The sequence below is a fragment of the Podarcis vaucheri genome (genome assembly GCF_965113315.1).
Source record: "Podarcis vaucheri genome assembly, chromosome: 7".
Classification (NCBI taxonomy): domain Eukaryota; kingdom Metazoa; phylum Chordata; class Lepidosauria; order Squamata; family Lacertidae; genus Podarcis; species Podarcis vaucheri.
The window spans coordinates 41,113,670-41,135,531 of NC_138765.1; the positions used below are offsets into that span (position 1 = coordinate 41,113,670).

Sequence of the window (21,862 nt, forward strand, 5' to 3'; positions counted from 1 at the left end):
GGAAGTGTGTCAACTCTGCATGCGGGAACTGTGAAAAAAAAAAAGCATATTTGATTCCAGTCCGCCTTGCACATATTGCTAGAGTTGGTTCCCCGCATGTATCGAAAGATTTTACTGGTACTTGCGGTATTGCACAAGTGCTTAACTTTTGGAAAGAACCGAGAACACCGTCGGAGCCCCTGAGGAAGAGGAGCAGCAGCAGCCCGGCTGGGGCAGAAGACGGAGCGAAGCGCCCCAGGGCTCTTTGGCGCACTGCCCGTGGTTGCTAAAATCGGCTTTGTAACGATATCTTAAAAACTAACGGGGCGGCCAGCGGAACTCCCTGCTACGAGGACACGGAGGAGAGTGAGCGGCTGCCTAATTGCCAGGCAGCTTCAGGGAACCGCGAAATAGCCCCTCCCTCCTGGGCGGGTTTTGCGGCTCCGCCCCGTAGCGTCAGACGAGCCTTTTCCTCGCGCGCAGGCTCATCTGGGCATTCGTGGTTCCGGGTGCGTCCGGCATGGCGAAAGCGGCCAAGTTCGCCAAGGTGGGTTTGGCGGCCGGACCGCGGCCTGAGGGGCGGCTAGTGGGCGGCGGCGGGGAGGCCTTAGCACCTCGCTCTCTCTTTCTCTCTGTGCTCCGCAGGTGGAGGAGGCGGCGGCGGCGGCGAGTGACTCGGGCGCCCTCTCCGCCTTCCTGGGCTGGTGCGCCGACGCGGGCCTGGAGCTGAGCGCTAAGGTACGGCCCGCCAGGGGTTTCCGCGGGCCCGAAGGGATTGGGCCAGCCGCTCCCTGCCGGCGGGGAGAGACTGGCCGAGGGGGAAAGGCCCCTCCATTCCCCCCCCCCGGGGAAAACGAGAGGCTTCCTTGCCGAGGCCCCGTGGCCAGGTGTTAAGGGGAGGCCGCTCTTCATTCAAATTCCCTTTGAATTTCACCTGCCCTTTGCGGGTGACTCCTACTCCCAGGCGGCTCACACAACACAGGGGGAGGAAGTGCGGTTCCCAGCAGTAAAGGAGCGGAAGGCAGTGCAGAACCACCCGGAAAATTCAAGCCGAAATAAAACTTGTAGCAGTAAATATGCACCCGTCCTAATAATAAAATGCTTTAAAACAAAAACATTCATCCAAAGGAACCGGGCAGCAGCAAACAGGAACCGGCATGAATAAGATAATGAAAACCTGGAGTTTTAAGACTTTAGTGCATCAATCAGCACCATTTTACTTTGCATTAATCTAGTCTGGCTCCTTTTCCTGCTTCCATTCTAACAGCTGCTAATGGTCGGTTAATATTGCCACTCTGGGGGAGCTAAAATAGTTAGAAAATGGCTGTATCACTCTTTAGTTACCTGACTTGTGTTACTAGGAAATTGGAAGGGGGGGTGAGAGACACCCCCCAAACGAGAAAATAACAGCAACATATCTGCAAAGGCATTGCATCTGCAAGGGAAGCTCAGCTCAGGAGCCTGTGACTCCCCACTGAACCCCAGGTCTCCAGCAAAGGAAAATACCAATTCACTGATAAATGTATCTATGTACTGGCTGAGTGGGAAAACTTCAGAAATTCATAAGAAGCCACTTATATTAATATTCTCAGTTCCAATGGCATTTAGGACCCATGGAAGTGAGGTATAAGGGGTGGAGTGAGAGAGCCCACTGTAATCCCCAAGATGTACAGTCCCGTCCATCTGCAGGGCCTTCCTAAGGAGTCATGACTGGTGATAGCCCAGACAAGAAAAAGGGTTGCATTTGACTTGACTCAGCGACCAGGGAACTGTAAATTCTTTCCTTTGTACTGTGATGAAGTGTGAAAGACTATATTTGAGTGACAGGGGCATGCCTGGATCTCAGGTTCTACCTGAGACCAAGCCTTTTCTGTGACATATCTATGTCTTGATGATGCATCTTGAGATGTATTATGGGAAACTTTGGGAAACTTTGAAATACAGGTGTAACCCATTGATTAAGCTTCTGGCTGCTTCATCTTTGTGGTAGTAGGAAGTCTTGTTGCAACAATAAAGATCAGGCTCCAAGTACTCCCGATTACACTTGTGAGTACAAAAGGGTAATTAAACTATTAAGGGTTGGCTTTTGTGACTCTAACCAGGGACCTGTAACTAAGGGTTGTAGTAAAAAAAACACCTTTTGGAGTTGGAGAAAAAACTTTCTTTTCCTGTGTTGTAGGTCAGCGTGAGCAGAGAGGGCACAGTAGCTGATTATGGCTTGGTGGCCAGGGAAGACATTGAGGCAGGAGAAGTCCTTTTCACCATCCCAAGAACGGCAGTCCTTTCGCAGTACACAAGCCCCCTTTCTTCCCTACTAGAGAAAGGTACAGGAATGGCTTTGGGGGGATTCTGTAGCTTCATTAAAAGCTTCATGTTCATTGGGCAGCCTGTCCAACCAGGTGCCCTCCGGCTGTTTTGAATTACAACTCTCAGCCCCAACCAGCACCAGTGTGCTTTCTATCATATAGAATAGCCTTTGCTAAGTAGGTGCCCTCCAGATGCTATTGGACTACAACTCCCACCAGCCCCACTTGGCATAGTACATATGCACACACACAGTACCCTCTATTAATATATCCATATTCTCTGCATGTGTCTGGTTGTGCTAAAGGAGGTAGAGGCCCCCAGATTGCTGACCTATGGTGTACAGTATTGACAGCCAGCCATGGTAATGATAGGAATTATAGTCCAACAGCTGGAGGGCACCAGGTTGATGGAAGGCTGTGCTATTGTCCTATAAAGAAGAATGTGCATGTTGATACTTGTAAACGGGGTGGAGGAAACGGCAAACTCCTCAGTAAGCTTCCAGATTCTTCAGAATGCCCCAAACTGTGTCATCCTTGAGTGAGATTGTAGAGTTGTATTCTCAACTATGGACGTAGGTTTCTGGCTGATTTGGCTTGCTCTCTTAACAGATAATAGTTTTGGCGTTCTTACACTCTATTTTATTTACCTTTAATAGAGCAAGCCTCTCTGGAGAGTCAGTCCGGCTGGGTTCCGCTCCTGCTTTCTTTGCTTCATGAATCCACAGCCAGTGATTCTCGTTGGGGGCCTTATTTGTCACTGTGGCCTAACTTCAGGGGTCTGGATCACCCCATGTTCTGGTAAGAGGGGAGGCTGTTTGGCTGTGTTCTGCCAGCACCCAGCTTCCTCAGGTAAATCAGTTGCAGCACATCTTCACCATAGAATCATAGAATCATAGAGTTGGAAGAGACCACAAGGGCCATCGAGTCCAACCCCCTGCCAAGCAGGAAACACCATCAGAGCACTCCTGACATATGGTTGTCAAGCCTCTGCTTAAAGACCTCCAAAGAAGGAGACTCCACCACACTCCTTGGCAGCAAATTCCACTGTCGAACAGCTCTTACTGTCAGGAAGTTCTTCCTAACAAATTTGGAGCCCAGAGCAGAGTCAACCACCTCAAGGATGCTTGTGAAGCATGTAGCTCAGAAAATGAGGCTGGGCTGGGCATGGTCAGGTGCTTGTGCTGGAGCGTATCTTCATGACTCCAGTCCTAGGCCTTTCATTCCCCCTTGTTATGCCAGAAAATGCAGGCAGGCACTGTAGTTTCTTCCATAGGAAGAAATTAAAGACTTTTGACACTGGTGTTACCAGCTTGGTGGTGCTTAAGGGTAGTGCTTGAGATGTTTGATTGAGAGGCTAGTTTATTTCTGGATGATAATGGTGACATGTTTGAACCTTGGGCAGGTTTGTGTCTACCCACCTCCACCTCTTTGTTCACAGTTTCTTAAGAATAGGTTTAAAAACACTTGAGAGTGGGTCATCTAAACAACAGTCACGTGAGAATCAAATATTAAGCTGGTGTTAATAAGTGCTTCTTTTTATGATGGGGTGGGGTGGGGGGGAGTGATGTAGAGAGTAGTATAATGAAAGGGTGTTTTGGTGAGGGAGTTGCGTAGAGTGCAGAAACCACACTCTAGTCTTGGATTAGGAAAACTAGGATGGTTTGAGAATACATATTGGATCTTTCAGATACCAAGGTGATAGCTAGATCTCAGATGAGGGAGTAGCCAGCTTGTCAATACTGTTCAGCACAAGTGAGCAATCTGGGGGACTCTACTTTCTTCAGCACAGCTAATCCACCCAGTCTGGAGAGGAAGAGAAGATGGGGCTATGGATGAAGGAGATAGAGGGTGCTTGGTGTGGGGGTTTGTGTGTGCATGCATGCATGCATGAGAGAATAGATGGAGTGAAGAGGGAGAAAGAAAGTGGATGTTCCATCCACTTTCTGCTTGGGTGCCACTTCTGCAACTGGTTTGTAGTGCCTCACCGCTTTCTGGCCAAGAGAGTGTAGCCTGCTGTACAGGAACCATTTTGATTGTTCACTTACTTGGCTTCTTGCTTAAAGAAAGAAACTGCACCTTCTGCTTGCTGTTTTGTACAGGAGTAAAGAAGAGCAGATGAGACTTCTGCAAGGAACAGGGATTCCAGAAGCTGTGGACAAGGACTTGGCCAATATCCAGACAGAGTATTCCACCACCATCCTGCCTTTCCTGAAGGCCCACCCAGATATATTTGACCCTGAGGTGCACACTCTGGAGCTCTACAAGAAGCTGGTGGCCTTCGTCATGGCATACAGGTGAGAGAGAGAAAAGGTGGAAGCCATGAGTGGTCCCTCTCTAAACTGCCAAGGGGCGAGCAGGGTGTGTACTGTTGCTTTCCACCGGGACACTGTGGTTTGGAGTTTAAAGAGATGGCACCTGAGAGGCATTCAGGTTGAGAAACTAAATATATGTAGGAAGTGAGTTGATAGAGGAGTCCCAGATGGGGTTCAGTTTTTGGTGAACTGAGAAGGCAGAAAAGCAAAAGTTGCCTATCAACAAAGAAGAGAAGTGTCACTGCTGTGCCTCTCTTGCTTTCCACATCTCTGGCCTTGGACAGTTGGAACTTTCCTTGCATAAACCACAGCAGGGATGGGGAACCACAGGCCCAGAGGCCAAATGTGCCTACCTGGCCCTCTGCTGGCCCTTGGCACTCTTCCCCAGGCTGGAATGTGTCTTTGAACTCTGATAATGCTTCTTGTTTGCTTGGATGAAGGACGGGGTTTGAGGGAGTATGTGTAGAAACGAGCCTCCGGTGGGAAGTTAAGCTTTCTATCCTTCGCTCTGCCGCCTTTTGCCTCTGGCCCCTCCTAGGTTGCACCTGTAGAGAATGCGGCCCTCAGACTGGAAATGGTTCCACATCCCTGCTCTACAGACTGTCTTTATAGTTGAGCATGTAAACTAGTATGTTGAGGCAGGAATATACAAATGAACAAATAATGTATGTTAGAGGAGCAGACTTAGGTTTTACTGAAGAAAGATGCTCCACTTTTTAACTGTAATGTCCTGCAGCTCCCAGAGCTTGAATTTAAGGAGGCTCATCTAGGGTGCCCCAGCAGCCTAGAACAACCTTTCTCGACCTCAGGTCCCCAGATGTTGTTGGACCATAACTCCTATCATCCCTGAGTGCTGGTCCTTCTCACTAGGTATGTTGGTTTTTTTTAGTCCAACCACATTTGGGGACCCAAGGTTGAAAAGGGCTGTTCTATGCTGCTTGGGCACCCTAGATGAGGCTCTTTATAGTAAAGCTCAGATTGAGTTCAGGGGCAGGTCTTGGATTGTGTGTTGCAGTTTCTAAACTAGTAGCCATTTTCAGAGCCATGTGCATCTCTTTCCGTCTCACCAACCTCAACATAATTTGGCTGTACTTAAAGCTGCCTCGGTTTAGTATCTCCCTGCTTTGTTCCCCACCAGTTTCCAGGAGCCTTTGGATGAAGAAGAGGAAGATGAGGAGGAGCCCAATCCCCCAGTGATGGTGCCCATGGCAGATCTCTTGAATCACGTGGCTGACCACAATGCCAACTTGGAATATTCGCCGGTGAGCAGAGCATACAGAGCTTAAATTTAGTTGAGCCCCTGTGTGTGTACGCCAACCTCCCCCAGTCTTTCACATCTATTCCCTGAGGTGTGAATTTTCAAAGGGCCAAGTGTTTTTTTCCTGGAGATGTCTGAGCCACAGTCCCCATTATGTGTGTTATGACTTGTTCAGACCAGAGGACTCTTTGTCCTCGATACAGCTCTGCAGTGGCCAAAGGAACAATTCCTTCTTGCAGCAGTTTCTGATTCCATAAGGAAAAGCAGGATATGCCATCTGTAGCTGCTTGACCTGCTGGGATTTTTGCCTGGAGAAAGAGAGTCTTGTGTCAACTCTGTCCATCTTCCTTTTGCCTTGAGGAATGTGCAGAGTTTACTCCCAGTACTGGAAGGCTCAGATGGTTCATTTATTGCTCAGGGGAGACTCACTGTGATGCAGAGTGAGAATTCCTGCCATAAGAAAATGACAAAGGTGTCATTCCATTCTGCAGTAGGAATTATTTGTTGTGATTGTCTTTGGAAGACTGGTGAAGAAGGTTTGGATCTATGTGTGCCCTCTCTGTGTCCTTCGGCATAATGGGGATGCTTAGCTCATAGCTTCAGCTGATTGTAGCTTAGCTGCTTCTCCTGTTTGGTTAATCAGTGAAATATGTCATTGTGGAGAGCCAAGGATGAAAGGAAAGGAGAAAGAATAGTTGTGTAGAGTAGAAGACAGAATATCTGCCCCCTTTGGAACTTTGTTCTCTTCTCCTCCCTCTGGGGAGAAGAACCTAGAGCATGTCTTACATTGTACCTTGTGGAATTTAAATTGAAGCTGTTTGGGGAGCTGAAATGCAGGAAATTAAACCAAGTACATTTTCTCTAGTTCCCAAGTACCAGTAGGAATCCTTGGGCGGCAGCAACATGACTGACACAAGGTCATGCGATTGCTTTTCATAGGCTTGAGAAAATCCCTTCCTAGATTGCTAAGTGAGAGGTACTGCTTGAGTAAGAAGCTGTTGTTTCTTGTTCCCCTCATCACAGTCCCTGAAATCAAACCTACAAAAAATCTTAATGAAAAAATTTACAGGACTGTTGTTGGGTAAAAAGGCACACCCTTGATTCAGATCTCAGGCGCACCCTTGATTTTTGGTGCTTGGATTCTGTTTTCATCACTTTGGAAGTAGCTGTATTTGGGCATGCATAGGTCTCACCTATCAGGCCCATCACCTGCAGTGGTTCCTTAGGGTATTGCTTCTCCTTTGGGGAGCATATAGGGGGTAGGTAAAGGCCTAGTTCAGCCAAAAGGGACTTTGCAGGCACTACTGATCAGCTGGTTGACAGGGCCTACAAAGCCTATTTCAAAGTGCTGCATGAAATAGAGCTTTGAGAAGGACTTCTGAAGACCCCTGTGATGCCATGGGGTTGCCAGGCCCAAAAGGGGTTGGAGAGAGAACAGTTTGGCCCATTGAGCTAAAAAGCTCCCCCATCCCTCATGCATCCTTTCCACAGAGTGTCCTTTCTCGGCAGCAGATGGGTGGGAGGCTCTGCTTTCTTACATCCCTCTCCAGAATTTTCTCTTGTCTTCGAAGAGCATTCACAGCAAATTTGGTGTATTTCAGCGGAATGCTTGGGAGTGTAAGGCAATGCTTCCTAAGAATGAAAAACAGGGAAGACGTCTGCTACTCTACCTTCTGTCTTCCTCCTACAACTGCATCCCTTTTGCTATTCCTCATCTGTTGCACACATTATAGGAATGGAGAAAACTGCAGGAGATGAGTGGGGCAGAGGAAAACTTTTTCTTGGGAGATTCTCAGGGCTGGACAGGATCTGTCAAGTTTTACTTCCCTCTTTTGTCTGCAGGAGGTATTGAAAATGGTTGCAACTCAGTCCATCTGCAAAGGCCAAGAGATCTTCAACACTTACGGGGAGATGGCAAACTGGCAGCTCCTCCACATGTATGGCTTTGCTGAACCGTATCCTGGCAACACAAACGATGCTGCTGACATCCAGATGCTGACACTATGCAAAGCAGCACTGCAAGGCAAGAGGCTGACCAGGAGACACTTTTTTAAAAAAGAAACATAAATCAGCAGAGTAAGAGGATATCTGAAAATCCATCTGTCTGTCACCTTGTGTTGCTTTTTCCAGCTGTGTTTTTAAGTAGGCGGAGGCTGCATTTAAATACAGGTGTTTGTATGTGACTTCTGCAGCTGCTGGTGGCATCCAGAGCAGAACAGCTTGATTACTTTGCGTCCCAATTTTGCATAACGCCTCCTGGGTCATAATGCCAATTTAAAACAAAATAATCTGAAGGCATGGAACTTTCCTCCATGATGCTCTGGATGGCATTCAAGGTTTTTAGTCTCCCCCTCTCCCCCCCCCCCCCACAACTCTGTGGGACAAGTTAGGCTGAGTATGCAATCCAAAGTCTTGTTGGGACTGAGTGAGGACTTGAAGCTGGGCCTCTCTGGCCCCTGCCAGGCACTGTTAGCTGCGGCACTACACTGGATTAGACGAAATGATGCGCTTCTGCTTTTGACTGCAGGCAATGCTCCCTCTGCTGCCTGTTGAACCTGCACCTGCTTTTGTCTCCCTCTCCCTCCACCAGCTACAAAGACAGAAGCTCAACGGCAGCTGGTCTTGGAGCAGTGGGACTTCCTCTGCCAGATGGAGATGGTGGGTGAGGAAGGGGCTTTTGTGATCGGCTGGGAGAGAGTCTTAACTGAAGAAGAGCTGGCCATGGCGTTGAAGGTGAGGGCTCTGACTGGTTGCTGCGCCATTAGACTCCTGGGAGGCCATTTTACTCCCGTACATGTTTGCTGTGATTACTTAAGCAGTTGACAAGAGTTTTACTTTACAGGGGTGACATGTTGGACTTAATCTGAAGATTCTTTCAGTTTAGCTGGAGGGAGGACAACTCCTCTCTGTTGGTCAGTGGAGGTGTGACTTGTGAAGGCTTCTTCCCGTGGCAGGCAGGGAGGCTTGAGGTTGCTTGGGGGCTTGCTTATGCCACTTTGGCACCTGGGCATTGCAGCCCCAGAATAGGAAAAGAGTGCTTCAGTCTTAGCTGATTGGGTAAGGAGCAAATTCCTCGGTCAGTCTGTAGATTGCGGGGGGGGGGGAGCGGGGAGCTGTGCTTTGTTTTTTGCTGGGGGCAGCACAATGCACTAGTCATTTTGAAGTCTTTCCAGGGCTTGTCTCCACTGGAGGCATTGGCCATTACAGATGTCGCTCTGGGGGCTGTCTGTGTGCTTTGATGTTTTTGTGCAAGCCCTCCCTATCCCTGGGTTCTGAGACGCCTCCTAAGGAAGGGCACAGCTAGCAATGGAGAAGCTATTAGTTGGGCAAGTGCGCTTCTCTTTCCTCCAGGGACTGGCTCACTTGCTGGACCAGGGTGAAGATGTGCACATGTACTCTTGGCCTGCTACTGCTGCCTATTTTAATGGACAGGATTTAGAAAATGTAGGAAGCAGCCTTCATTCCACCTCTCACAAGTTCTGCTACATGGCGTGCCAATTCTTCCACTGAGACACTTTAAGTTGTTGCTTTCTGCTGAAGTCCCAGGCAGCTTCCACCATGTTCTCTCTTTATGCAACCACCCCTTCCCCATGTAAATAGTGGTATATTCTGTAGTGGAATGAATGGGGAAGGTCTGAACTTTTTATGCTGTGTGGCAATGACGTATCTTCTGTGGTGGTGTCATTGTTCCCAGGAAAGGGAGAAATGTGGCTAGAGAGATTCTGCTTCCATCCCTTGGGACTTCTTTCTCTGTGGCTTTTGGGGGCCAACAGCCTCACTGACCTTGAGCTCTAAATAGTCTGCCAAATTTCCTGCAGGTGCTTGTCAAAGGACAGTTTTAGTACTAATATATACAGTGGTGCCTTGGTTCTCAAACTCAATCCATTCCAGGAGTCAGTTCCACTCCCGAAACCGTTCGAAAACAAAGGCACGGCTTCCGATTGGATGCAGGAGCTTCCTGCACTCAAGCGGAAGCAGAGTCAGATGTTTGGCTTCCGAAAAATGTTTGCAAACCGGAACACTTACTTCTGGGTTTGCGGCGTTCGGGAGCCAAGCCGTTGCAAGTACCAAGGTACCATGGTAGTTTCTTTTGCTTTGAACATAATCACTAACCAAGTTACATACATGGATTAAATGCTGTGTTCCTTTATACACATTTATATTTCTTGCTGCCTGTTCCAGTTGTCTCAATGGAAACTTAATTTCAAAACATTTTGAATGACTTGTGTCTGCTGTTCCTCCAAATTCTGCCTATGGAAACTAGCAAGTGTCCCGTCCGTTCCCCCAATTATGTAAAACGTCGTATTTTAATGTTTTGCAAGATGCTCTCACAAATTTACTTCATTGTATTATGAATCTCTTCCAGAATGTAACTTAACTTGGGAGAGGGGAAGGTCCATAGATTTAAATCCTGAGAAGCAACAGCAGGATCCCTTTTGGAGAATGTTTACCAACATCTGTGGGGCTGTTGATGCATTGAAGTTACTTAAGAGACCAAGAAGGTAGCTCTCAATAATCCCAGTTCTTTGTGGCCGTAGGTGCTGACTATGTCTGCAGATGAGTTCAAGGAGTTTAAGGAGCAAGAGACCCAGGAACCCAAAGCAGGCGAGGATGGTGCTATGTTCCTGATGCTCTCAAATACTACTATACCAAGGCTTGAAACCTCCTGGAAGAAGCTGCTCTTTGATGCTACACTGCTAACCCTGAAGTCATACAGCTCAGACTTAAAAGCAGAGGAAGAAATGCTCAGAGACCCTCAAGCTTATTCAAAACTAAGCTCCCGGGAGAAGTTTGCCCTGCAAGTGCGTTATGGCCAGAAGATGATTTTGCACCAGTTGCTGGAGCTAACAAGCTAGCTGCAGCTGAGGAAGGCAAGTGCTGTTGGCCTGGGAGGCTTAGCTAAAGGTTTCTATAAAGGCAGAGGTATTTATTTTTATATAAAAATGTGTTTCTGTGAGTATCAAATACACCCACAGGTAGCAAAAGACAGTATCTGTTTCTGAATCTGAAGGACATAGCAGTGGGAAATATAGGAGGGCAAACATCTTCCTAGTGTTGTTTTTGAGAAATTGGAACCTGCAGGCCACAAGCCTTCATTGTGGCTTGCTTCTTACTCCAGGAGATGCTGTCTCTGCACAAGACATTCCATTTAGGACTTTTAAGTCCATTTAAGTTATAGTGCAGCTACTGTGGCCTTCATTAATTTTATCTAATTTCTCTTTAGCCGTATGAGCCAGTAGTGCCTGCCAATTCAATAAATGTGTTTGAAGCTCCTTTTTTTGGAATGTTTTGCATCTAAAGTGGCCTCCAACAATTATCCTTAAGGTTGGGAAACCTAGGAAGTCACTCAATCCTTGTTCTGTATGTTTAAGGCTACCAATTTACACAGCACGGAATTGACACAACTGGGGGATCTGTTTCTGTAGATGCGTTTGGACAACTCCAATCATCCCTGACCATTATGGGCCAGGCCATGCCAGCTGAGACTAATGGAAGTTGGAGTCAAAGGACACCTGGAAAGCCAGTTTCCCCACCTCTTAGGACCCCCTGTACATTAAATCAGCTGGGAAGATGGCCAAGTTTACAACACCTGTGAGACCCAGTAAATATGGCATTAGTCATCTGGGATGTCCCCCTCTCCCGAAGGACTGTGATCAGATCTAGCACTCTAGGTGCAGATGTCTGCGCTGCTGAACAAAGATTAACATATTTCACTTGCTTAATGTCTAGATGCTCTTCCTCATCCCTGGGAGTTTTTATGCTTCTTTGAAGTTGAAAAAATGTTCCTAAAAACATTTTCATTGTTAAGTCTATTATTATTATATTTTACATTTTGAATGCCTTTGTAGAATCTTTTACTTTTTCCAACCTTCTTCCCATCCCACCTCTGGCCAGATGAGCTGCATAGATGTATAGTTTGACTAGGCTTGGAGTTTTTAAACAATAAAATTTATTTGTATTGATAAGTGAGAAACCTGTGTTATTGCCACTTTAATGGACACTTTGAGGAGTTAAGGATGAATGGGGTCAAAGGGTGTACTGGACAGTTCTATTTACAGAGTATTCTCTCCCCCGTAAATCCTCGATGGTGACTACAGCATCAGGACTATTCATTTTGGAACCCTAATTCATGCCATCTGAAGGTAGAAGGGCCACCTCCTAGTGTACATCCTTCTCTGCCCCTTTGGTTGCTCACTTGGAGGTACCATCTCTAGGCCTGAACATGTGCACTAAGTGAAAGCGCCTAGGTTGTTGTTTTTTTAACTCCCCTTCTTGGAAGCCCACTTAACTGCCCAGGGAATCAGCAAGAATAGGATTCTTGCTTACATTTTACTGATGCCTCAATTTTATCCTCTTATGATAGCAGTTAAACATTGTTAATTAAAGTAGCAATATATTAGATTGATGTACTGCACCTTGATCGTATAAAAAGGAATTAGATTTATGTTGAAAATATAAGCAGTGAAGAACATTAACAACATTCGTCATAGATGATGAGAAAACATGGACATGTGCTGCTTTTCATGACTTTAATGTTTAACTACAGAATGCATACATACAAGAAGTGGGAGAACTAAAGCCCAAGAGAACTAGAAAGGCTACAAAATACAACACATGGACCAATACATTTACAAAACATTCAAAATCCTTACAAAATGGGCTGTATTGGTCCTTTTTGTTCTTTTTACAAACTCAAACTTTGTGGCCACAGGGGAGCAGTTAACAGATTCACATCCTCCCCATCCCAAAATTTACAAGTGTCAAGAAAGAAAATCTACAGGCCTGGTCTCTTGTTTCCTTTGCTAAACCCACTAGCCCTCTCCCAAAGGGCCCAAAGTATATCTTTGCCAATCAAAACAAAGGAAGTCCTCCGCTCCAACGTTCGTGCCTCTTGCTGGCAGCATTTGATACTGGGAAAAGCAATATACTGGACCCTAATCCTAACTTTCCCCCACCCAGTCCCCCATATACTGTAGGATCCTGTGCTCCAATGCATCCATTTCCCCCCTCTTTGACATCTTTGTGATTTACAGGTCTCCCACCCACAAGAAAAATAAGTTACATAATATTTAAACTGGCTTTTCCATATTCTTTGGGAGTCTGGGAATGTCAGGAGAGCAGATCTGCCCCAGACAAAACACTTGGCATCAGCAGCCACCACTTCTATTACAGGCTGGTCAGGCACACAGTATGTGCCTCTCTTGAAACACAATTCGCACAAACCCAAAGTTCAGACAAATATTTCTGTTCTGTATATTTACAATAGTTTGAAATTATATTCACAGCATCTTCTGAATTTTGGCCAAGAGTCGAAACTTTTGTTTTTAAAACTTTGGAACATGCCCACAGAGGAGATTTCTCACACAAAGATCTGTGATGTAAGCCCAACATGGGGGAGGGAGAGGCAGCCTCCAAGGTCTGGCTAGACCCACACACATTATTCTGTCAGCTTGATGGGATGGAGATCTCCAGGCTGGCACAATTTCCAGGGTGGTTGCTTTCTCTAACTAGCTCCAGTTCCTTCCATTACTTGTTGTGCCTGTTTTTGCCCCATACAACATTGCGCAACAGACTGGAACAACCTACAATAAGGAGAATAAACTTAATTTCAAGACACAACTTCCTCTCCTCTGCAAGTACCAGAGTTCCTAGGACTGAGTCCCCCAAATACACTGAACAACTAACTGTTTAAAATTACTCACTTTTCAATTTCTGGAGCACAATGGACAAACTCGTGATTCCAGAACTTAAATGCTGGGTTTTTAATCAGCTCGATGAAGGTAATAAGGAGACCCCATGGGTGAGGCCTATTTACAATCAGTCGTTCTAGCAGAACTCTGTAAAAGAAAAACAGATTAAGGCATGGGGAAAGTCACACCTCGTGCCAGTATGAAAGACATGATGCAGGAATATCAAGGTCCCGGCTGAGAATAGGTACCCTCATGGGATTGCGTCTGGCAACATTAATTAGCACTATGCTGCTTTCAGAATGTGGAAGACTTTGCTTCTCAATATAATGTGAGAGTGGGAAACTTGATTCTAGGCTTCACCACTGCAGACTCTGGCTGCAGATTTGCGGGGATGAATGCTCCTCCATCCAGATAAGGATCCTTGCATGGAATTCTTGCAACCACCTCAACAGCTGCCTTTCAAACCATGTGAACCCTCTAATCAACACTGGAAGTCCTACTCTATATGTGGATAAGGAGGGGCAAAGCTTAGAGTGTTTGTTACATTGCCAGCAGTGACTTGCTACTGCTGCAACGGGGACAAGCCACTTTCTTACTCGTTGCTGGGCAGGACAGCTTCAGATGGCAGTAGACCAACTAAGTGTTACCTCCTGAAGCTTCTCCCCAGTTCCTCATTGGCTCTTTTGTGAGAACTAGGCAATGTAGGGATTGTTTTAGAGTCCTTAGATCTCTTACCTGGTGATTTGTTCTTGAATAGCTTCAGTGTTGGCCTCTGCAAATAGGTAAAGCATGGTGCAGCTGAAATAGTGAGTATGACTGTTTGGGTACCGTAACTGATTGGCAATTGCATTTAGGAAGAGGTACCGACCTGGAACACAAAAAAGGTAAATAGTTATAAGATTCTCTTAAACACAAAGGAAACCAACATCCTTGGCCTGGCTAATTTGTTAGTTCCAAGAGTTATGTCCGAAAGCCGGGAAGGTTAATTAAATGGGTGCTGCCACCAGTTGACATGAATTTCCCAGGCTCACTTCTCAAAGTTTCCTAGTTTGTAATTCATTTTCATAAACCTGTTGGCTTACACAAGGGGCGGGGGCAACATTTTGCAGCCTGGAGGCCACATGCCAGGATGGGATCAGAAGCAAAAGCAACTGATTTGACATTAAGCTGCATTCCAGCAATGTAAAAGTAACCGGTTTCTACAGATAAATACAACTAACTCTGTTCTCCATAGAGCCAAGCGAGAGGCAGCATCACAGTTCAAGGACACATTCCAAGCTGGCAAACTCAACCAAGGAGAGTGTGGGTCATGATGAGGTCTGGAGGACCACATTTGGCCCTTGGGCTAGAAGTTCCCCACCTCTTAGGTGGAACTAAATAAACCCTTTCTATATATTAGTTGTGGAATATTTTAAACATAATTTCTAAAATCTAACAATATTTTAGGGTACAATCTGGCCAAATTAAAGCAAAGTATTATCCATGTGGGCTAAATAGTGAGATGCAGGATTGATTCTGTCATAGAACGCCAATACCTGAAATTATCAGCTAGCCTCTGAAGTCCAGTATCAATTGTAAGGCTAGCACATTATCAATTATAAAGTATTTATGTCTGACCTCACCAGGTTGATTTCCCAGGCTCTTTTCCCCCCCATAGCCAAAGACCTAGAGATAAACCTCTTGCATCTGATTTAACATTAGGCTAGCTGATTTGAAGTACTATCAAGCTTCCTTTTTTACCTTCTGTGTCCAGGTCAACAGCAAGATTCTGGAAGATATCCATGTGAGCTGAGTGGGTGATGGTGCTCATGGAAGGAGTGCTGCCTTTGTTGTGAATATGTGCAATAGCTTGAGTACCTACATACAGCACCAGGGCATTTATCAGCTGGATATTGTAGCGATTGCCAGGCTCATTTGATACCTAGTGGGGTGAACATAAAAGAGGCAAAATCACTGCCTTGGACCTCCGAGACAAAGAGCCATGAAGAAAATATATTACAGTGGTGCCTCGCAAGACGAATGCCTCGCTAGACGAAAGGGTTTCGCGTTTTTTTGAGTCGCTTCGCAAGACGAATTTCCCTATGGGCTTGCTTCGCAAGACAAAACGTCTTGCGAGTTCTTGCGAGTTTGTTTCCTTTTTCTTAAAGCCGCTAAGCCATTAATAGCCACTAATAGCCGTGCTTCGCAAGACGAAAAAACCGCAAGACAAAGAGACTCGCCGAACGGATTAATTTAGTCTTGTGAGGCACCACTGTATGTGATTACGAATGTTTAAACTGCAGAGTTATCTCACTAAAAGGTCTGCCAAAGCCATTAGCTTTAACAGCAGGCAGGCTTCTCTTATCTCCTCTATCTCTGCTGCTGCACAATCCATCCCCAACTAGGTACTAGTTTTTAAAAGATACATGCATTACAATATAGTAAAAAATTGCTAAACACAGACCCACAGCTCCATCAGGATGCATTATCTGGGCCAGGTAAAACTGATCTTTTCCTAATTTATGTCTCTTTAAGCGGGGTTGATGTATGACACATTCTGCAGTGGGATCAGGGCTGAACTGAGATCTTTCCTCTCTGATGACTAAACTATGCATCTGGCAAGCACCAGATCTATGATTTTTACTGTGGGTCCACCACTGTAAGCCTCAATCTGATAGTTATTTTTAAGGGACTCCATGTAAAACCCTGCAAATTCAAGAAGATCTGTTTTAAGCCTATTGGATCTCATTTTTACCCAAATATCCCCCCACAAAAAAGTAAAGAAAATCTTTGTTTGGGGAGGAGTAAAGGAATGACACACTCAAAATTCCAGAACTGCCCACAGCCCCAAATAAGGTTGATGAGCCCTGCTTTAGACAGAGGACCTAAAAGCCCGTTTTGGAGCAAAAGACACAGCAGACACAGGACTGCATGCTAACTTCCACTCCCAGACCTCTTCCTCAATCTGATTTTTGAGTAAGCCCCTCACCTGCAAGTTGCTACGCAAGTCGGACAGGAACGTGACTGGAGAACGGGTTTTGAGGTAGGAATCCAAATCCTTTTTGAACTGAGGTGGCATCACTCCAGTGAAATTGGTGAGTATCCGTGGAGCAATATTAATCTCACTCAACATGTCCACCTGTTGAGCACAAAGAAGCATCCTAACGTTATTTTCTACCATTTAGCTGTTACCCATCTGAAGTCCACAGGGAAGGCTGAGTATTACTCTTGTATCACCACCACCATGATCTTAAATGTGACAGCTGCTTTATCTTGCCCAATGCAAACCAAAGCGACTTACAACCAACCAACCAATCAACCAAAAAAACCACCCCACATCAATATATTAAATATATTAAAACCAGTGGGGAGGACAGACATTGAAAACATCCTGCCCAATTCTAAAAGGCCACAGATAATTAAGGGCCAAAAGGCTTGTTACAGAGGAAAGGTTTTGCTTGGTGTTTAAATACATGTTATGATGGTGCCAGGCGAGCTTCCCTAGAGAGGCATCCCATAAGCAGAAAGGCACCACAGAAAAGGCCCCTTCTCCTGTTAACACCCTCTGGATCTCTCATAGTGGTGGCACACAAAGGAGGGACTCAGGTATAGATGTAGCATAAGCAAACTGATATGCTGGAACAGATGCCAAAGTTCAAGTGCATCTTTACTACTAAGCAACGACTGCCATGTATGTTCCAGGACAGAATGCTCTTTTCAAGACCAGGAGTTCACAATGACATTCCCCACCTGGGGCGGTTCAGTGTTATAAACAGCTTCCCTAAGGCTGGGGGTAGCTAATGGGGTGCCCTTCAGATGTTGATGGACTACAACTCCTGTCATCTTTAAGCACTAGCCTTCTAGTTGGGGCCAACAGGAGTTGGAGTCCAACATCAGGAGGGCATTATATTGGCTACCCTGTTTCATCAAAGCAGGTCAAGCTGACCCACTAGGGTCTTACTGGCATAGTTGTTTATGCAAAAGCATCAACACCATTGCACAATCTCAGGTGCTTCAACACATGAGGTCTCATACAAATCAGGCCTTGTACATTACCTTAAGGTTGGGAGTGAAGGGATCTGGAAGCCTCATATTACGTGGGAAGGCACTCAATATCAGATTCCTTAGCTGAATACAGTTTGGAGGAATCACATCGCAGAAACCATAGTGGTAGTCACAGAGGAATTCTGGGAAGTCATGTAACAGGACCAACAACACACGCAGAGTACCCTACAAAAAAACGGGGGGAAAGAGAACTAAGTATCTATGCTAAATCTATGCAAAACATCTCAGCCAACACTATTATCAGAGCTTTCCAAATGTTTCATGTTGGTGACACACTTTTTACACACACAGGTCAATTTCCTCATCCACAATCCCATGGAAAAGGGCTGTATGATTTGAACTTTACTGTGAAGCTACAATTGTGCTGGGAAAATAATCCAGACCATCACTGAATTGTAACAAATTCTCTTCTGCTCTATTCTAAATTCTACTTACCTTGTACAGAATTTGCATAGGTTTGGCAAGTTCCACATTCCTCAGGAAAGGAGCCAAATATTTAAACAGATCTATCAACAGCTGAGCATACATAGGCCACCCCTGGAAAGAGAATTTACATGATAAGAGTTATGTGATATTTGCTAATATATTTACTATAATGTCTGAACTGGATCCCACTTAACATTGTTGGTAGAACTAACAACTTGCATGCTACAAAGCAGTATACTACATTATTCCTTAATCTGTCAGGGCTACCTGAAATATGAAATCCATAGTGAAACCAGCCACTTATGTACAATAAGGGGCACTGTAGGGGTTGAATTCTGGACTTAAGGGAAATGGAAGAATGAGTGAGATTTACTGGAAAGACTTGGTCACATCTGCCCCAATACAGTGCAGCTGTGGACTCTCAGAAGTTTGATACAACCTACAAGGCTGCAAATGGTTCCTTGCAAGTTATTTCAAACTTCTGTTTAACATCTATGGCTGCTGGAGTAAACGGATTTAAATATTCATTTTAAATAGAAAATAATTTTAACCTCTCTTTCTCTTACACTGCACAATCCTCCTCCCTTGCCCCTGCCTAGAAACAAAATAGGGAACTTGTCCATTGCAGCTCATGTACCTCTGCACCACTGTCTTTGTCTGCTCAGAGACAACTAAAGGGCCAAGCATTTTCAGAAGCAAGGGCTGGTAATTAATAGGCAGAACAGTTTATTTTCAGAAGATTAAAAAGTACTGTCCTTTTTTTAACAGAGAGGAAGGGTATTCTTAAATTGATTATCTGAGATAATCCCACAACTCAGATAAAAAGTACATTAAATATGCACTTTAGTCAAGGTCACACAGGTAGAACTAGTGGAAGGAAGGCCCTTCTAGCAATAATACTGGATCACATCCTACTGAGACAAGCACTGGATCCCAGTAGATGCCATGATATGTCGAGCCTCACTCAACACCACCACTGCAACCACACTACCAAGCTCATAACAATTGTAGCATATAACCATATTTCTCCTACTTCCTTCTCCCACGCAACTGGGAGGCTGGCAGGGTATAGTTTTCACTTTTACAAAACTTAAGAGTTATGTGTGAAATAGGAATCTAGGTTTAAAACACTGCTAAGTTTCAAAACAAATCAACTTCAAGCTTCAAGGTTATAAAGTTGGCCTGTTTAATTAACCATGGTTTGCTTTAAAGCACACTCCTGGATCTAGTGTTCCATGCAAAGGCAGCCAGTGTATTTGACTTAAGAATGTTTCAGTATTTAAAGGTTAAAAGTGAAGGTTTAACATTCTTGTATTCAGACTGAATTTTACCAGGCTGGGTTTTTTAAGGGATGAGGATTAAAATCCCATTTTTAATCCGTCCTGCTGAGGTTTCTGGACCTCTTCAGGTAATCAACTCTTAGCAGCTACGTTGTGGGAATATGGTAAAGACCTTAAAAGCAGACATCAGAAATTTAAATGGCATAAAGTCATTCTAGTTAAACAAAACCTGCAAACCAAGATGCATCCTTATTCCCTTTGGAAGCTTCGTAAGTTACAGAAGATAAACTGCAGCCACACCTTCTGCTGTGGTGTATGTGCCAGCATTCTTGCAATAAATATCCGATGGGAGATCAATTCTAGCCAAGCATAAACAAAACCTGGAGCTTTTGTAGGTCTCAGGATGTGAAATGTGTTACTGAAATAAAAACATACAACACAAGCTTTGTGTCAGATTTGTTTAAAGCACTGCCAAGAATCTGCATTGAACTAAGACCATCCTTGAAGTCTAAATCAGGCAGAGGTGGTTAAATGATTTAAGGACCAAGAGTCAGCATTCACTCTTGGCTAACCCTACAGGGCCAAATGCCAGCAGCAGTGGGTGTTTGTGAACCTCCAGCTGACTCATGCAGATCAGATGAAAAGGGCAGGTTATCAGCTCCTTCCTGCACATGAAATGTTCAAGCTGATGATCGGGGAGGATGTGATTTGTTCTATGGCACTATACTAGGAGATTTAAATCTCCTTGCCCACCCCCAGGGTTGCATCTGCCTTGAAGGCAGAATTCCCAGTGGCCTATGGGTAGTCGTAATGCCCTTCTGTAAAGCCCCTCTGTCTCCTGCTCAGAAGGACCCAACAATTCCAAAGCCATCAAACTACAACTTATTCCTTCCATTGCATTTTATGCCAAAAATCTGTGGATTTTATAAAACTGTACAAGTTTGCCATTTACTTTAAAAGTGCATCAAACATTTCTCTGAGGAATGATGGTGGCCCCAAACCATTCAAATGTAGTAAAAGATGCATAATTAAGATCCAAGACAATAACGTATCATATAGGAATCACAGTTTTAATAAACAGATCCACTAAAGTAAAGGAGCGTTTTAGTTGCCATAAATTCCAATAGGTGCCCAGAGGGCAGTCTTTACAACTAGAATAGCACCATCTCCTGAGGGATCAATGTCCCAACTTGACCAGAGATTGAGTCTGGCTAAAGCTCTAGAAGCTCTAGAATGTTCTAAATCCAGCTCCACAGCTACAGATCCCAATGTGGGACTGCACAGAGATTAAGACAGAGCAGTATAAAAACCCTTCCCTCACACCAAGAGGCTGAGAAGCACTGGTTCCATACACTATAGAACAGTCCGCGTACGAAAAGAATCCCAAATATGCCCACAAATTTTCTTAATGTGCAATTATTCCAGTAACCAAAATAGACTCCAAGTCTATCAACATATTTAAAATTACACAAAATTAGTGTTAACTAAAGTGAACTGGTGTAAACTCAATGCAAATCACAGAAATGTAGAGTTTGAAAAGAACCTCTAGTCAATTAAATGATACCTACCAGAAGGCTGTGAGTGTCTGAAAGTTTATGGTTTCCAAGACATGCTCAGGAGCATTTAATTCTAACAGCAACATGATGAAAATGCGGTGGTAGGGAAGCTGCTGGAATTCACTTTGACGAACATCATGATCCTGCAAAAGGACTCCCACAACTATCCCAAGAACCTAGAGGTAAAAAGGCAAGGCACTCAGAATGCAACTTTTATGTATGCTTATAATTACTGCAATGCCAACTGGAATTCATGCACATACTCAGTATTTTTTGAAGACAATACAACAAACTGGCGATCTTGACTGCAACTTTACAATAATGTTTTCTGCCCTTTCACATGCAAGTGAACAAGAAATATTCAAAGAAAAATATTCAAAGAAAAATAACAAGGGTCTCAAACCCTTATTCAGATTTATGTAATGCTTTTCCTAAGTGCTCCAAGTACATCCTGCATAGTACACTGACATTCTTTACAATGTAGCTAAGGATCCCTTTTACAGAGGAGGCAATCGCCTGCCAAACACCATCCATAGATGGATCACGATTTTAAAACATGGAACTCCTAGTCTGTGTTAGTAAAAAAAACATGCTGCACCAGTTTCCATTCATTTAATAAGGAAACCTTTGCCAACCTGGCCCCATGGACTACAACTCCCACCAGCCTCAGTCATCACAATTCTAAAGTATACTACCCATTCTCACAACCAGATAAACTCAAGATAGATGGGTACTGGGGGCAGGGAAGGGTGCTCCCAACCTTGTTGAGCAAGTTGATCTTGGTGACTGTGTTGGTGGCCTCCCCAGAGTGCTTCACCAGCAGTGCAATGAGGCGCACAAAGGCATCCAGGTTGTGGTAACACTTGGCACGGATCATGGTGGGATTGGCAGCCGGGTTGTGCTGCTGCTCAGCTTGAGCACGATAGCTGATCTCAACACACATTTCAGTGCAAAGACGGAAGAATCGTGTGATCAAATCATCAGTTTTCAGGATTCCTTGCTGATGCATC

The 21,862-nt window shown here is 44.9% G+C and overlaps 2 protein-coding genes across 8 annotated transcripts in view; one reads left to right on the plus strand and one right to left on the minus strand.

Moving 5' to 3' along the window:
• Positions 1–432: 432 nt before the first annotated feature.
• On the plus strand, positions 433–11,829 carry SETD6 (SET domain containing 6, protein lysine methyltransferase). The gene is made up of 9 exons (XM_082230806.1): positions 433–526; positions 625–717; positions 2,159–2,303; positions 2,942–3,083; positions 4,385–4,579; positions 5,736–5,859; positions 7,698–7,878; positions 8,446–8,588; positions 10,394–11,829. Exons 1-9 carry the CDS (start codon positions 500–502, stop codon positions 10,709–10,711), a joined length of 1,368 nt encoding a protein of 455 aa, XP_082086932.1. The 5' UTR covers positions 433–499; the 3' UTR covers positions 10,712–11,829.
• Positions 11,830–12,371: 542 nt separating this feature from the next.
• CNOT1 (CCR4-NOT transcription complex subunit 1) overlaps positions 12,372–21,862 on the minus strand; it is a 60,101-nt gene continuing 50,610 nt past the window's right edge. For all 7 annotated transcript variants that reach the window (XM_082230805.1, XM_082230801.1, XM_082230804.1 and 4 more), the window contains 10 exons: positions 21,613–21,861; positions 20,865–21,028; positions 19,597–19,714; positions 18,026–18,127; positions 17,582–17,755; positions 16,515–16,664; positions 15,287–15,467; positions 14,282–14,414; positions 13,559–13,693; positions 12,372–13,438 (listed from right to left, as the gene is read on the minus strand). In XM_082230805.1, the coding sequence (XP_082086931.1) occupies positions 13,360–13,438; positions 13,559–13,693; positions 14,282–14,414; positions 15,287–15,467; positions 16,515–16,664; positions 17,582–17,755; positions 18,026–18,127; positions 19,597–19,714; positions 20,865–21,028; positions 21,613–21,861 (1,485 nt within the window). In that variant the 3' untranslated portion in view covers positions 12,372–13,359. The remainder of the gene's footprint in view (positions 13,439–13,558; positions 13,694–14,281; positions 14,415–15,286; positions 15,468–16,514; positions 16,665–17,581; positions 17,756–18,025; positions 18,128–19,596; positions 19,715–20,864; positions 21,029–21,612; position 21,862) is intronic.

Coding starts and splice junctions, on each gene's coding strand:
- SETD6 (XM_082230806.1), top strand. CDS start 500: ATGGCGAAAGCGGCCAAGTTCGCCAAG. Junction 2,304..2,941: donor TTCTTCCCTACTAGAGAAAG/GTACAGGAATGG, acceptor TACCTTTAATAG/AGCAAGCCTCTCTGGAGAGT. Junction 3,084..4,384: donor CTGGATCACCCCATGTTCTG/GTAAGAGGGGAG, acceptor TGTTTTGTACAG/GAGTAAAGAAGAGCAGATGA.